This window comes from Electrona antarctica (assembly GCF_951216825.1).
Source record: "Electrona antarctica genome assembly, chromosome: 5".
In the NCBI taxonomy this organism is placed as follows: Eukaryota; Metazoa; Chordata; class Actinopteri; order Myctophiformes; family Myctophidae; genus Electrona; species Electrona antarctica.
This window is the reverse complement of record NC_136810.1, coordinates 31,923,799-31,941,482: the sequence shown is the minus strand read 5'-3', so window position 1 is coordinate 31,941,482 and position 17,684 is coordinate 31,923,799. Positions and strand designations below refer to the sequence as shown.

General features: G+C 41.1%; 1 protein-coding gene across 2 annotated transcripts; it reads right to left on the bottom strand.

Moving 5' to 3' along the window:
- Positions 1-4,468: 4,468 nt before the first annotated feature.
- kras (v-Ki-ras2 Kirsten rat sarcoma viral oncogene homolog) lies at positions 4,469-17,446 on the bottom strand. Of its 2 annotated transcripts, XM_079501681.1 has the most exons (6): positions 17,043-17,446; positions 14,920-15,037; positions 12,980-13,158; positions 10,433-10,592; positions 8,972-9,096; positions 4,469-6,836 (listed from the first exon to the last, which is right to left on the bottom strand). In XM_079501681.1, the coding sequence occupies exons 2-5, from the start codon at positions 15,028-15,030 to the stop codon at positions 8,977-8,979; spliced, it is 570 nt and encodes a 189-aa protein (XP_079357807.1). In that variant the 5' UTR covers positions 15,031-15,037; positions 17,043-17,446; the 3' UTR covers positions 4,469-6,836; positions 8,972-8,976. The 2 variants fall into 2 exon arrangements, with proteins under 2 accessions (XP_079357807.1, XP_079357808.1); XM_079501682.1 differs by lacking the exon at positions 8,972-9,096 and having other exon boundaries at positions 17,043-17,413.
- Between the last annotated feature and the right edge of the window lie 238 nt (positions 17,447-17,684).

The following is a 17,684-nucleotide window of genomic DNA, read 5'->3' as shown; positions in this document are numbered from 1 at the left end:
AATGATAAGGGACAATATCGGTGGCACCCAACTGTATATTCAGGACCACGGCCACATCACTATGACTCAGACATAACCATAAACTACCCTGTTACGCCTATATGCAGGACCACGGCCACATCACTATGACTCAGACATAACCATAAACTACCCTGTTACGCCTATATGCAGGACCACGGCCACATCACTATGACTCAGCCATAACCATAAACTACCCTGTTACGCCTATATGCAGGACCACGGCCACATCACTATGACTCAGACATAACCATAAACTACCCTGTTACACCTATATGCAGGACCACGGCCACATCACTATGACTCAGACATAACCATAAACTACCCTGTTACACCTATATGCAGGACCACGGCCACATCACTATGACTCAGCCATAACCATAAACTACCCTGTTACGCCTATATGCAGGACCACGGCCACATCACTATGACTCAGACATAACCATAAACTACCCTGTTACGCCTATATGCAGGACCACGGCCACATCACTATGACTCAGCCATAACCATAAACTACCCTGTTACGCCTATATGCAGGACCACGGCCACATCACTATGACTCAGACATAACCATAAACAAACCCCATACGCCCATATAGGCACATTATTTGGAGATCCAGTTGTTCAACACCTCAGCAAATGGAATCCGTTACACTTTTATCTCTAGACAGTACTCCTGATTACATTAGGCTATGCTATGGCCAACCATCTTTCCTCATGATTAGGCTACAGTAAAACCAAATTGTTTCCTTATTGATATTTTGAGTAAACCACACTTCCTGTGATCGCGCCAGATCGCCAGATCGTGCCATCGCCGTGTGTCACTCTCCGAGTCTGCAGATGGATGATATTGGGAGAATCCAATATATTTAATAGATCAGATTATTCGTGTAAGTATTTTGAGGTCTAGTCAGTATGGGGCTGGCCCGGCTGGGGGAGGGAGTTGTTAAGGGATGATGAGCTTGGGAAGTTGGGATGGGCCCAATTATTATTAGGCAAGTGGTTCGAATCATTCCCTAGGGGGATCTATGTATTCCTGACTCACAGACGTCTCTCTCTCTCTCACAATCTCTCTCACACACACACACACACACACACACACACACACACACACACACACACACACACACACACACACACACACACACACACACACACACACACACACACACACACACACACACACACACACACACACACACACACACACACACACACACACACACACACACACACACACACACTCCCTGTAATTGCCAGTGTTATGTTATTTGTCCCGGTCGGCTCGTGTGGTCTGACTGGATGCAATAGAGAGAGAGAACAGATGGTGGAGGTGAACGGCAAATCTTTCCGTTGATAAAATGGCCACCAACGTAATAAAAAAAACAAGATTCCTATACAGGATCTCCTCACTGGTCAACAAAAACACCTTGGAGACCCTAACAGGAGCCCTAGTACAAGGTTTCTACGACTATGCATGCACCTCTTGGTACCACAGCACCTCAAAGGCCCTTATGACAAGGCTCCAGACTTCCCAAAACAAGCTGGTCAGGTTACTATATTGGCCTCACTCCTCGAACCCACCTCACCCCTGCCCATTTTGACAGACTGGAATGACTTAGGGTTGACGACAGAGTACAGCATCTTGCAATGGGTCTGGTCCACAAGATTCGATACAGCACCAAGATACCCATTACTTTCTTAATGTCAACGAAGTCCACACCCATAACACCAGAGGAAGTTCAACAAACCATGTGCAACCCAGATTCGGCACAAACAAGGGACTAAATTATTTTCGCTCCTATGCCACCAAAATAATAATGTCATTAAGGCATGCGAATCCCTTGACTCCTTCAAAGCCGCTCTCAAAGGGCACTTACGGACGGCTGCAATTCGAAACTGGCCCCCGTAAAACCCTTTTTCCCCTCACTGTATATGTTGTTTTTTTCAAATCTCCTATGATGATTTCCTGTTTTTGGCTATATAGAAGAGTATATTTGTACGTATCTAATTGTTATGATGAATTTGAACATGGTGGGCAATATTGTAAGCAAGTGTAATACTTTATGGTGTCGTCCACAGTTAAGTTTGTATTGAGTTGTGCTTGAAATGTACTGTAATTCTCCAATCTGTTAATACATTCATCAATCAATCAATCAATGACACGCACACACGTACTTGTGACCTGTCGTTGCAAGAGTGATGCAGCGTTCACACGGACAGATGCAAAGATTCACAGCATATTTGTCGCTTTGTATCTTTGTATCTGAAGTTGAAGCCAGTTCATCTTTTTGTAGCTTTGTATCTTCTGCAGCAGCTACAAACGTTGGATGCAGCTATGCATGTCGCTGGCTGGCTTATTACAATGTATAGGGTAGACTGTATCTTTGCATCTGCCTGTGTGAATGCACCATGACACACACCCGTGTCCTGAGCCATTGTCTGGGGCACAGCTCTGCGTGTTACACTAATACAGTGGTGCGATTCTGTGACCTGCGTAGTGTGCTAAGATTTTGGTTGGTTTTTGAATAATATTATGCAAATTCATCCAGTGCATAGCCTACTGCGGGCCTGGTTGACTAGATTTAGAAGACATTTTGATGCTCTTGCTACTGAAATGATCGATTATTTATATGGAGAAATCCCGTCATTTAACATGCATCTCTATGGGGGAGAAAGACAGCTTGCCCTGTCTCCTCACTGCTAACGTGCCTATTGGACAAGGGCGCGTTGGGTAGGGACTTAGCAAAGGGCTAATTTCTATGGCTGTTTGGACAGCTTTAGGAATACCGTCAGATGATCGGTTTTGGCAGTGATTACATGGCAGGTGATAGAACTGAACTTTAGACTTTGGACAGTTTGGACTTCCATGTTGATAAGTTCATTTGTGTGTTGGGGGGGGGGGGGGGGGGGGTGTTAAAAAATTATGTTTTACATAAACCCCACCCAATGACTGCACCGTGTATAAATGATATGCTCAGTTTCCCAGCGATGAAGAAAATCTGGTCTTTCCTTTTTTTTTTGTGGCTTTCGCCTTTATTTTATATTTTTGGAGGGACAGACAGTAGGCTGACAGGAAATGGGGAGAGAGATGGGGGGAAGACATGCAGTAAAGGCCGTCGGGATCGGGAGTCGAACCCGTGGCACACTGCCAGACTGGATTACCAGCCACGGTGCCTGGACCACTGAGCCATGGCCCAGGCCAAAATCTGGTCGTTCCTGATTCAATTTTCTTTTGGAAAGGCCTGATCTCCTTGGCCCAGTACAGCACACTGAGGCTGTCTGGGAAAGTCATGCTTTAAATAGGAGTAGAAGATTGGAGAGCTCACATGACTGAAGGATTTAAGGAAACAGTGCCCCCTGCTGGTAAAGCTCTTGTTCTGTAAATCTGTATGGACATTGTGAGAAAGCAAGCAGAACATTTCTGCTTATAGATGATTTTGGATTTTAATTCAGAGATTTACTACAATGTATATTAAGGCAGATACATAAGTGGTTATGCGATTGCCTAGCTATTTGGCTTTGAAGGCGGTACATGATGCAGAACAGCGGCAGTGGCTCAGGGGTAGAGTGGCGGGTTGGTAACTGCAAGGTTGCCAGTTCGAACCCGGGCTCCCCCAGAGTTAGTGTCGAAGTGTCCTTGAGCAAGACACTGAACCCCTAATTGCTCCTGATGTGCTGGTTGGTGCCTTGCATGGTTACCGTTGGTATATGAATGTGTGAGTGAATGTAATGCACAATCTATGTAAAGCGCCTTGGATAAAGGCACTATATAAATGCACCATTTACCATTTAAGAACAGTGTACTGTAATAGACTTTGGCCAATAGAGGGTATACTATGCATACAGTGACTGGCAAATCTAGTGGCAAAGTGAATTTAACATTGTTTAATGCAATCAGATGTTTGTTTGGATGTACGGGACAGAAATTAGTTTTTGCCACTCAGTAGGCGTTCCCGCAAAACTTCTGGCATGGTACGGCAATCCTTTAGTTGCCAACCAGACCTACCAATATCATGGATTATTTATAAACAGAACCACAAAAGACAAGTTCCTCTTTATTTTGTTCTTTATTACACATTAAATAGGAGTGGTGAGATTCATGGCAAAAAATAGACTCCTTTGAGATCAGATCACCACTCTACACTGCCCACAGATATCAATGGGTGTGCTGTAAAGTGGTCATTCATTCACTCCTCTAAACCTGGACCCAGTCACATACACAAAGAGGAGCGAAACTCCAATAAAGCAACATTCATTAAGACACACCAACGAAATGAAGCACAATTTACAAAATATGCACCTTTCAGTATCACAACTATACAAAGGTTGTTAAAATACGATCCAGGTATAAATGATACATTTCAGAAATCAGCCGTTGGCACGCAATAAAGGAATAGGAACATTTCAAACATTTCAGTAAAACTACTTTTGAAACGGTTTTGTTAACAAGTGGGTTCCATAATTAAGATTGCATTAACAGTTATCTACTTCATGAAAAAGAATAATTCATTGGGTCAAAATTCATTAAGCCTGAAAATAAAAATATTTTGGGGCATTCTGTCTTTCAGTGCAGTCGTGACAAAGCCAGCCAAGCCAGAACCATTCAAGCTGCTGATGGACCAACGAGGAACAGTCGAGAACAATCATTGGGAGCAGATGGTGAAGGAGAAGCAGAAACGGTAGGCAGAAAAAGCCTTGTTCAAAGCACAGTCCAACAAGGTCGTCTTTTTGCCGTCTAAATGTAGCACCAAATGCAAACATAAAAGGCATAATGCAGAAGCCTTCGGGGGAACGAGCTTGAAATAAGGTTGGTAAAGGTGAAATATGAGTTGACCCCACATTTTCAAAATAAATTCTGACAATTTTCTCTAAAACTAATTTTATGGCAATTACTGCCTCATTTACTGACATCAGTTCCAGTTACACCACTCTCATCCACAAGCTTTGGGAGAAAAATAAACTGGAAAGTAATTTCTATTGAAAGGCAGCCCAGCAAATAATTTCAACATCTCAGCAAATGGAATCCGACCGCCAAAGTTCTCAAAAAGCTCCATAAGAGGAAAAATCTGAATGTCCATTTGAACAATCCATTTAGAATATCCTGACACCATACTATGGAATACATCCCATGAGTTAAAAAAGGCAAGATGATAGCTGAAAATTAATTTGCTTCGATGGAGATATTTCACTTAAATGTTACACTATTATCTAGACAGTACTAAGCCAAACGGTCCTGGACCTTACGGCAGAAATTAGCCGCAGAGCAGAACTATGTACGTATGTATGTCTAGTTGTTGAAGACAAATAATCTGGATTTTTCACATTATTGAACCTTTAGCCTAATAGTCAGATGACATGGGCCAGAACTAATGCTAGAGGAGCTCCATCATTCTGATAATTTTGTGATGATCACAAAATACTGCCATAATGCAAAAATAATCTGTATACATTTTGGAGAAAAGAAAAGGCCTTTTATCAAGGGATGAATCTGAGCAACATTAAGGGACTCTGACAAACTCAATATTTGGCTGCTGGTCTCATATAAATGTAATTTTTTAAAAGAAATAGAACAGGGATGTGGTGCTCCGATAGGCATCTTACTTTTTTGTTTTTGCATTGCATCATCAACGACCCTGCAATTTGTGATATACGTCTAAAAACCACTGCCGATTTTGTCCTCAGGCATGGGGAATATTGAGGACCTCAAAAACATGAAAAACGTAACAATATATAACGTTCGCTTGGGTCAGAGATCCCCACTCTGATAACTGTGTTATACAGTATTTGCAAGACTTTGTAATTCCCTGGTCATCAAGGACACAATGCATGCAAAATAAGTCTCTTATGGTGGCAAGAAAGAACCACCCACACAATACGAAAGCATTGACAAAATGTAAATTATAATAATATCCAAGTCAGGTGTTAAAACATTGTGGAAGCGAAGGAATTCACATGCATACTTTTAATAACCAAGTCATATCTAAGAGAGATGGGGGGCATTACACAGTGGCTGGGATATTTGGACTTCATCTATCTACGTGTTTGGTCCCCTCTCCTCATCTTACTTCGAGTCTAATTGAATGGGATGAAACAGTCTTTGGCATCCCATACTTGAAAGGTATTGTAAAACATTTGCATGTCATGGCCTTCCAGCAGGAATTAAAAAAAAGAAATGCAAGTTGTAACTAAATATAGTAGTCTAAAAAAGGTCTTGTGACAACCATTCAGCGGTTATATAAAACCCTCCAATTCAACAGAGCAATCCTACCAATTGAAACATGTTTAATAAAATGTAACCACTTGAACCCTACCATCCCCATTCTGGGGCATCGACTTTCAGCAAAGATATTTAGAGTAGAGGGACAACAGAAGGGGGCCTAGTATATAGAGCCCTTGGGAATCCAGTCAAAGTATAGGGTTTAAGTAGTTAAAAATAAAAGTAAGTTCAAACAGGCTGCTGGACCAACACATGTGGGCAACTGGCACTAATAGGAAATAAAGCTTATTGGTTTCCAAGTAGAATAGAACAGAAAAGGCAGAAGAGAAAGGAGAAAGAGAAAAAAAAGTCAGGTTCATTTTAGTATTCACTAAGATGGGTATTGAGAAAGAGGCTAATAATTTAGTGTAATGTACAAAATGTATTAACTGTTCAATGTGTTTTCTTTTTTAGTCTGTCTTGAAAAAAGGGGGTTGATTATTCACATAAGTGTACACTTTGTCTTGGACTTCTTTTTCTTCTTCTTTCCTTCCTTGCTCATCTTCTCCTTATGTTTCCGGATTTCTCGCACTAATGTGTAAAAGGCATCATCAACGCCCTGAAAAGAAAGAAAAACATTGTGTTACTATAGTACTTTAAAATAGACATCAAGTACATCTGTGGAAGAAAACCGAAAATCTAATAAAATGGTGAATTAATTTTCCTATTAAATTTGACCTAAAGCAGTTTAGAAAAGTGGTAATTCCACGTATTTCTCAAACCTTGGCATAAAATTTGACAACGCGCTCAAACTCTATAAACAGATAAATGCTGTGCTCAGATGCAGCCTTTACCATCTGAAGGTGTCGAGCCTTTTCCATCATAGCCCCCACATTATGGAATGCGCTCCTCCCCAATATCAAACTGGGCCCCTCCATCCACACTTTTAAATCTTGTCTAAAGACCCACCTTTATACCTTGACTTTTAACCCCAGTTGAGATTCTCCGTTCCATGTTTTGTCTTTACTGTGTTTTTTCCGTTTTAGCTATAGATAACTTTTTCTGTACAGCACTTTGTAAACCTTGAGTTTTAACTTGTAAAATGTGCTTAATAAATAAAGTACACACACACACACACACACACACACAGAATGGAACTGAATTTATTTTGTAAAAGTAAAATTCTCTTCTGTAATATAATTAAAAAGTGAAACTTTCATATTCTCAATTCATTGTGCATAAAGTGAAACCTTTTTGTTTTAATCTTGATGATTATGGTGTACAGCTCATAAAAACCCTCTCTCAATGAATTGGAATATTTTACGAGACCACTAAAATAAATATATTTTTTAATTTTTTTAATGAGAAATGTGGACCATACTTGGTCTGGTCTACTTTTGAAGAACTTATTTCATCACTGTCAGTGGACCAACACCATGCACATAACATGGCCTAAATCATCACTGTGTAGTTTTGGCTCTGTGGGCAAGTGCCAAGTGCTGCTGGAAAAGGAAAATCAGCATCAACATAAAGCTTGTCAATGTACAGAGGCACACAGTGCTGTAAAATATCATAATAGATCGTTGTGTTGAGACTCTGGACATGACAAAACACAGTGCTGATTTAGGCCACGTTATCTGCATGGTGTTGGTCCACTGACAGTGGAAACTTAACAATGGTTTCAACACAGCCATCTTTTTGGAGTACATTGTGCTTCAGTATGTTGACAAGCTTCATGGAGATGCTAATTTTCCTTTCCAGCTAGATTTGGCACCTGCCCACAGAGCCAAACCTGCTAGTAACTGGTGTACGGACCATGGTATTACTGTGCTTAACTGACCAGCCAACTGGCCTGACCTGAACCCCACAGAGAATCTAGGTTGTATTGTCAAGAGGAAGGTGTGAGACATGAGACTGAATACAAATTCATTTACAGCTGTTATCAAAGCAAACCTGGGCTTCCATAACACATCAACAGTGTCACAGACTGATCACCTCCATGCCACGCCCCATTGATGAAATAATTTGTTCAAAAGTAGCCCAGACCAAGTATTAACTGCATACATTAATATACTTTTCAGATGGTCGACATTTCTCTTTTAAAAAAAAAAAAGGTTTTTGATTTTCATGAGCTGTACACCATAAATCATCAAGATTAAAACAAAAAAAAGGTTTTAAATACTTCACAATGAATTGAGAATATATGAAAGTTTCACTTTTAGAATTTTATTACATACTGAAATATTTGACATTATATCAGGGGGAGAACAGCAAAGAGTACAAAGATTTTGTATAAGAAGGAAAATAACTAATTTATTTCCCAACACACGCATACACAAACCTTTTGCACAATGACCCATTATCTCTTCCAGTCTCTTATCACACCACCTTAAGTTGGGAATGTTTCAGTACTTGATTTGGGCCCAGATTACCATTCAAGTCTCCATTAATCACAAATTGACTCAACAACTCACAGTTCTCCATCCACATTGATTTCAGCCGATTAAGGAATTGATCAACCATGATGTAGAGTTGCAAAATAAAAAAAAATACATCACAAGAGAAATCAAGAGGCACACCAATGTCCACTTAGAACCGCACCACAGCTACCCCAGCAGAAACCAAAAGGGTTAACATGGGAGAGGTCACAAAGCACCCGTCCGCTCACTCTCTGCGTGCCCCCTTTCCTGAACGCCCCCCACCACAGCCCCCCACCAACACAGACCTGGCTGAGGCGCAGCTGCATACACTTACCCCTTTCACATCACAACACACTTTTTAAGCTTGACGCAGCGCGGAGTCTTTTCTTCCTTGCTGAGCTTATTGAGCCGGTACAGCCTGATCTCCCGTACCAGAGTGTAAAAGGCATCCTCCACTCTCTGTAGTGTGAGAGACAACTTCCCTCAATGTTAGGGAATACAGGGCGACACAGGTCCATATGTAACAGATTACGGCTGCACCCATGAATTAGGAGAATGTATAGGGATCGTGTAGATCTTGTGTAGAACCGAACCGAAGCGCTTAGCAGGCCAACAATCTGAGGGGATGTGTGCTTTAGGATTGACTTGACCACATGGACCATAGCTTCCTGATTCTTGGGAGAACATTTGACAATAATAGCCAATGTACAAGCCCCCAACACAGCATGAAACATTGTGAACATGTAGATTTGAGGTGTGTGTGTGTGTGTGTGGGGGAACCTGGTCAACAAAGTATATAGGGTTAAAGTGGTTAACCCTATATACAAATCTAAATGAGGGATTGCATGTAATGTCATAAGCTTTTTAACAGCTATAGCAGAGTCGTCTGTTAAAAGCAAAACAGACAAAAATTTGATAAACAAACCGACTGGATGTGAAAGATAGTGATTGGTGCAATAGTAGTAGCAGCAACCATGTGGACAGTAAATCACAGGTACACCCAGATGGAGAGATTGGATTGCAGAGATAACTAATTAGAGAAGAATCATTGTATCATCAAGTGCCCAGCACCGTATGGAACTGCGATTACCCCCCCAATTGCCCCGAAGAGATCAGGAAAAGGTTTGCAGTGCACACACATCAGTGCCATCCATCCAGTCACACAAGGCTATGCTTACAAGTTACACCACACAAGTGGATGTCACCCTGCAGCATGGTACTACCTCCAGCATCAGGTCACAATAACAGTAGACATTAGCCAGAATCATTTACCCCTTCAATGAATTAGACATTTCATTTTCCAGCCATGCATATTTCATGACACATAACCACTGATCGGTTGATTCCTTGCGATATAGGATCCAGTATGAGGATGAAATAATTCCACATATCCACAACATGCACTAATTCCATTAGCACCCATGAAAACCATGAAAAGCATTAATCAATTAACCAAAGAGTCTTTAAGGATGCACAACACATTGCCGGAGACATTTCCATGCCCTGTTATTAAACAAAGATCAAAACCCCACAAGAGTCAAATTACCTTAGCATTCATGTGATTCAAGCACTAAGATTAGCTAACCAGTACGCATATACCTGAAAACAGCTGCTATGAGCTGATCTCAAAGAATTCTAATTGATTATGCAATGACAAAAACTCAACCAATGGAGTTATGTGACAACCTGACTAATTACCCAATTTATACATGGTTGTGCACCAAAACTAGCTGAACTGCATCTGCTATTTTCAGTGTGGACACCAGCAGTTGTTCATCGCTGTCTGGACTCTCACCTGTCTGGTTTTGGCTGAGGTCTCGATGAAGGGGATGCCGTAGCTACGTGCCAAGTCCTGAGCCTGCTTAGTGTCCACTGTCCGAGACGGAAGGTCACACTTGTTCCCCACCAGCACCATGGGGACATCCTCCGAGTCCTTTACTCGCTTGATCTGTTCTCTGGACAGGGACAGGAATATCAGCAATAAGAACCCAAGTTTAGATTTTGCAGAATCCTAGCCAACCATTGCCATTTACAGATGTTTCAACTAATGTTTGTAAAGAAATGTTTTTTTTCTCTTCACAAACTTAGATTTGATTACATTTTCAGGGGTTGACACTAGGTCTCAGAGCAGGTACTTACCCATCGGGCAAGTACAGGTCATGTCCACTTGCCCAAAAAGTAAATCGTGATAGATGCGATCCTCAGACATCTTGTGTTGTGTTTATACCGAACTAACGAACTAAAACGCTCTTGCCCGTCGGGGCAACCTGAAAGCAAACTCCACTTGCCCGAATGTTTTATTTAATTGCCACGAGCAATCAGGCAACCGATTTGAGAACATTAAAATTACAAATAAATAGTCAACTGTAAAAAATATATATCAGAGTTCACACGAGGCCCTGGGCACCCGTCCTGTAACCTTACACAGAAGCTGGTCTCACAGGATCAGAGCAGTTCAGTCTGAAACTGCAAGCAGCTTCAAGTTACGCCCCTTTCTTGCAGTCTCACAGACAGACAAACCCTGACTCAGTAGAACGCAGAACTGAATATAAACATGTTGAATCATATGTCACTTTAATTGATTCCACAGCAGGTCAAGCTGAAACAGGTGATCCATTCGGTAATGACAGCAGACTGTTTACACAACAGTTCTTTTTTGTGGTACATTTCCTAGTAGTCACATTTCTCAGAAGTGCGTGCCTACATTTTAAACAATATGATTCATTCCTAAATTTTAAACAATATGTATGATTCATTTGATATTGCAAGAGATTGCATTTGTCAGTGCCAACCATGGCCGACGCATAGAGAGGAAGAGCCGTCTCTGGTCTGTAAAGTAAGTCACCTCATGTAATAAACATCAATGTATTAAAAGAACATTAAATTTCACACAGCACAATAACCACCTATGTGGGTGAACTATCTATTTAACTGAAGCCCCAATTTAATTTAATTCATAAATGCCACATGGGTTGTCATTTACATGTCAACACAATTGACACTTGTCACTTGGAATTCATGAGGGAGTTGTTCAATAAATGACAACTTATTTCAACATGTCATATTAATTGATGCACCAAGGCAAGAACGAGAACAAAATAAACTAAAAATGTCTTTATGGAATGCAAATAACAAAAAGTTGATGTGCAAACTTGATTTAAAAAACATTCGCTCTGCAGGAATATTATATTCAAAAGATGTGTGCCACATTTTCACGATTTTTCAACATAGCACGGCACAGGCATTTTTCAATAGCTAAAGAATAATAGCCTAAAACACCAAAAGGGGTTCCCATCCTGAATGGTTTAAACCAGGGGTCGTCAACCTATTTGACTTGAAGTGCCATGTTTTTATTTTCTTGATAGTCAGTGTGCCATGCCAACATTATGATGAATTATGACACCACATAAAAAATAACAATTCCAACAAATGTTTTTTTTGTCCATAAATGTAACATTTTTCTTCTTCTGGACTATTTTCTTTCACATCAGGACATTGTAATGATCATTACAAATAATGCACCCATCTCCCAGACTCCCTCCCCAGTCAGAGTTCAGTTTGAATTCATGTAGAATTGTGCAGGATTTGCATGCATTTGAGAGAGCTTCATTTAATGTTATTTTAAAAAGAAAAATCCTCACACTTATGCCAGTGATCACCCTTCACTGTGCATTGCCTACCCCTGGTTTAAACAGTAACCGTGCATTCAAATTAACTCTGGCTGTGATTAGTCACATTGTCTCTTTAATACTCAGCTCCAGTGAAATAAGAAGCAGATGTCAAATTTTACAGACAAATGCCGATTTGTGGTATGCTTAGTAAATACCTTTGGTTGCTTTGAATGCCTGCATCAGAGTTTTGTACCAAGTGCGGGCAGCGACCGGGAGCCAATGGAGGGAGCGGAGAAGGGGGGATACATGTGAGAATTTTGGCTGGTTCAAGACCAAGCGAGCTGCGGCAGCAGAGGTTCCCAACCACTGGAACATGTACCTGTGCTGGTATGCGGGACATGTGAAGGGTTCATGTGAAATCCCAAGTTTTCCCGACCGTGAATCTATAACGTTACCAGGATCAATGATATGGACAATGATATAACATTATGTTGTGATTTAATAATATATAGCAGCGGGGAGGCTAGGTGTTTTGGTACAATGATGCGCGACCGCAACGCATGCCGTGCCGGTCCGAACATTTTATGAACTGTCAACCGGCCCATGGTAATCGAAAGTTTGGGAACCCCTTGACTCACAGTATAGCTATTATATTTCACCTTGACCTTGCAGAGGCATTTATGGTGACAGTGGTCTGATAAACACTCTCCCAACCCTAGCCATCGGCTCACCTATAGTGGTGAATGTCCTCAAAGGACTTGGTGTTGTTGATGGCGAAGACACAGAGAAAGCCCTCCCCTGTCCTCATATACTGGTCCCTCATAGCGCTGTACTCCTCCTGACCTGCAGTGTCCAGGATGTCCAGGAGACACGTCTCCCCGTCAATCACCACCTGCTTTCTGTAAGAGTCCTGGAAGAGGGAGAGGTTGGGCATTCATCAGGACTCAAGTAGCCACTTACTTACAGTTCAATAATAAAGTGACAATTGTGGATCTAAGGGGGTGATCACACCAAGACACATGGCTACAGGTTCAGGAACACCCTGGCAAACAGGGGCTGTGCACACAAAGCAATTTTGAGCTGCCAGCGCTACCGCTGTATTGGTGCTCTTATTAACAAAGCACTGATGAGCAGTGAGACTCTGTGCCTTGTGCTTAAAAGTTGAGAATCATTTTCACTTTTATGCGCCTCTAGAAACCATTACAAAAACAGGAAGATTAGCGCACACTAGGCACGCAATACCATAGGAAAACAATGATTTTGTTGGCGAGTGATGATTTTGTTGTTCTAGTGATGCATCTTGGCGTGATCACCCACGTACATTTCTAACTCATTAAGTTAATTATAATAAACCTGCAATAAATCATGTTGAAATAATTTGAGCTAAAAAGGCAAATCTGCAGAATATTCTCTTGGACTCAGCATAAAACATCAACTTTGCTGTTGTGGGAGGACACTCCATCTTCCATTGTTTATAGCACTCAGGAAAAAAAATAATGGGGTCGTAATTTCTAATGTGTCAGATCATCCAAGCACTTAATCACAGATATCAATCATCGGTTTATCTGAAGGTGCATCATTACTCAGTTGTAATAGATTAAGTAAGTAGCCTTGCCGAGCCATGAGGCCCATAGGGCAGGAGCCTATCTCCCTGTTTCTGTAGCGTGAGGCAGCTTGATGTACAAGTACACCCCCTGGACATGACGCTAGTATGTCGCAGGGACTTACCCCCAATCCAACCCTTGATGCCGAGTGTCAAGCAGGGAGGCACTGGGTCCCATTTTTAGAGTCATTGGTATGACCCGGCCAGGGATTGAACCCCAACCTCCCAGTCTCAGGGCGAACACTCTAACCACAAGGCCACTGAGCTGGTTGTAATAGATTAACCGTGACTTAAACGCTATATACACTTCATATACCAGAGTCCCCCAGGGGTCTATACTAGGCCCCCTCCTTTTCTTTCCCCCTTAGGATTGTTAATATATGACAGATAAGACTGTGCCACTTTTCATTTCATTTATTCCTCATAAAAAGATGGCCCTGTATCTCAAAGGGTCAAATAAATATTTGATTAAGGAATATAATATTTTTGTATTCTTTCTGTACATCAGCAAAAATGTAATCTTTATGTTAGACATTGAGGAAAATTTTGATTCTCAGATTATATATATATATATATTTTTTAAAACACTGCTTATGAACCGGTTAATCAATATTATTGATAAGGTTATCAATACTAACGAATTAAATTGATAATTCCAAACCCATATTCCCTCTACACCAAATCTTTGCCAAAAATAGCTGATCTACAAGCTCAATGCGTTGCAATCTTGAAGTTTTTGCCATTTTCACCAAATGCTCACGAGAATTGGGACACGCTACGGTTCATGCTGTTAAACAGGCCATTTCAAATATCAGGCATTCAAATAAAACACACATGAATAATTCATTACAATTATTATCCGAATGATGTAATGGTTTGCTTGGGCCTTACTGGACCAATGAGGAAGACAGGCAGGTATGCCCTGAAAATGATCAAAAACCTGTTTCGTGTCTTTCAGCACTTAAAAACAAGAAAAACCTGCTATAACACGATAAAAGTCCCCCCCCACCCCCCCAGACATAAATACACATGGAGACTGTCTCTCTGACACACATATACTGCACTTACCTCTATGGTGGGGTCATATTCATCGACAAAATGATTCTGGATTAGCTGGATCGTAAGTGCGCTCTTGCCAACGCCACCAGCTCCCACCACCACCAGTTTATATTCTGTCATGATTCACCTGTGGGACAGCAAAGAAACAAATACAAGAACAGTGGGAAGAATTAAAATAAAAATCACACCTGTGTGAACTGAGTGGTGTAAGGTATTATATAGCCTGATCAGCTGTGGTCTGACGTAATGTCTGACGTAATTAAATCAGCATCAACCAATCAGCATCAACCATGCTCATTTTTTGAGCACAGACAGGTTTACACCACTCAAAAAAAAAAAGTTAAGTACAGTACATGAGGCATTTCTAAGGACATGAACAAGGCGAACCCTGGTGTAGTGTCATGGAATGATATTAGGGAAGCAACCCCAAACTTGCACACAACTCATCATAATGTACATGAGAAGTCTCAATTGTTTACTTGTCAAATGACATCGTTTCTAATGGTTTTCTGAAAGTGATGACGACTTCAAAGAGGAGAAACACTCGTTTCTATGTTAAATCGTGGAAATTTGACTGGGCAGAACCCGTTTAAGTAGGCCTATTTAAAAAAAAAAATCAAGCTCTCAAGCAAAAATAACTGATGATGGAAGTCCACAAGCATTATAGAAAGTGTCTTAAAATAATCAGGTAGTGCATTCAATAGCTTGTTCAGCCACCAACAACTACACAATGCGAATGCGAACTAACCACAGGCAGAAATCTATGACATTTCATTAAGGTTCCAACATTGATAAGGAACTGGAGGCTTCTTCTCTGTGCCAGTGGTGTAATGATCAATAGAGTTGGCCACCCTTTTCAGTTCATAATACATATGGCATAGTAAGGTCTCTGCAACACAGTCCTGGGGTCAGGGAGAAGCACATTATCGACTCGTCTAGACAAAAAAAATGTATGATGATCTGTAAAAAATAAATATACGTGTATTGAAGTAATTACTGTGGAGAAACACATTTCACTTTTAACTTTTTAACCACTTGAAATGGTCAGTGACATATTGCACATGCCACACTCAAGAGGTTCATTTATTAGATTGGAGCAGTAAAGCTTTAACAAGATTAAGAAGCAAAAATATATATCGGAAATGTCTTATCTTTACCTGAATAGATAAGGGTTAGTGCCAGTGTAACACGTCTTTACCATAACACGGACATATCGCCACGACGATACAAATATTACCACGTTTCCATCCAATTGCATAGCAAAAGTAGACATTGGTTGACTGGCCGTTGACACCTGTACACTAGACAGCTTTCATGTACAGGACTACAAGCATGTAAGAGGGAGTAAGGGACTCTGTGCGACTGTGTCCATCACTGATGGACCCTAGTCACTGAAATGAACAGGCGAATAATTAGATCCAACTATGGTGATTGCAAATATGTGAGCAGTAAGCAACCCCAGTACCCTTTTAATAGCTACTACTTTGTAGTTTATAATCGGATTCTATTTTGATAGGCCTTTCAACTTTTCACTGAGCCCAAGGAATTACATGTTAGTCAAGTCTTGCAGTAGTAAATTGCCTAGGGTCCAATGATCATGCCAAAAAGCCTATGGCTTTGCTGTACACATAACTTAACCTGGCTTCCCTTTGGCATGCCATGATCAGTGTAGTACCTAAATGCAGTGGACTTCCAACTGAAGAGGGTTGGGACTGGGAGCATTGTTAGCCTAGCATTCATGGAGATCCACAGCCTCCAGGAAGCTAAATAGCCCTTTATGAGTCATTATCTTAATAGTTCACTTAATGCAAACCTGGCTGCTTCTTGTGCATGAAAAACAAAACATTTTAAAGCACAATTGCTGCTTTAAATAACACCCAGATTGATTAAGCCGCCATAAACAGGCTACTGCAAAGGTCTGCATTGCAGGGCCAGACAGTAGGTTAACAATTGGGCGTAGTTTGTATTAACAACGAGACTTTAGCCAGCGAATCTCTCTCAAATGATCCATGCGAAGAGATTCAAAGTGGGCTATTAACCTACTAAAGTCTTCTAGATGGGACGATACAATGTAGCACCATGTCCTTCTGAAAAAAATACACAAATGTAACAATCTGATCCATTTGTTTTACCTTTAGCGTGTGAGTTCCGTGTCCGAAGTAGCGACCAAAGAAGTCAAGCTGATAATCCTCCCTTTTCACTCGATCTCTGCATTTCCTATTTCACGCCGAAACAACGCCCGCATTTAAGTTGTTATAAGTTGTTTCAAAAGCAAATAGGGACACGCGAAACTGTACAAATTAATCGTTACAACTTTCCATTTGATCCAGCGTTCGGCCTAGCTGCTCAGGTCGGCCTGTACGCGAATATGGGCGGATACCGGGTGCAGCGTAGCACACAGCCCCACTTTATACTCCGCCCGTTCGACGGTGTCGCTGGCGACAAAGTGCAGATCTACAAGCTAACGACTCGATGCAATGCGACGCGTTGCTACTTTATAGATCTGCTCTTTTGGGGCAGCAACACCGCTGTGCGAGTATAACATCAAGCTACCCAGAAAGCATAGCTGGGGGTTTCAGCCGGCTATCACTTGACAAATGTTGTAATATAATTGTATTTTTATTTGATCCACCTCGATGTGGTGATCCTCTTTCTTTCTTCCTTTTTTTTGTTGTTGAATGTGATTTTGTAAGGTTCCGTTTGGGTCACATTGTCTCACATTGTGTGTCTTACATAGTGTCGTTTACGTGGTATAAGTTATTTGGTTATTTATT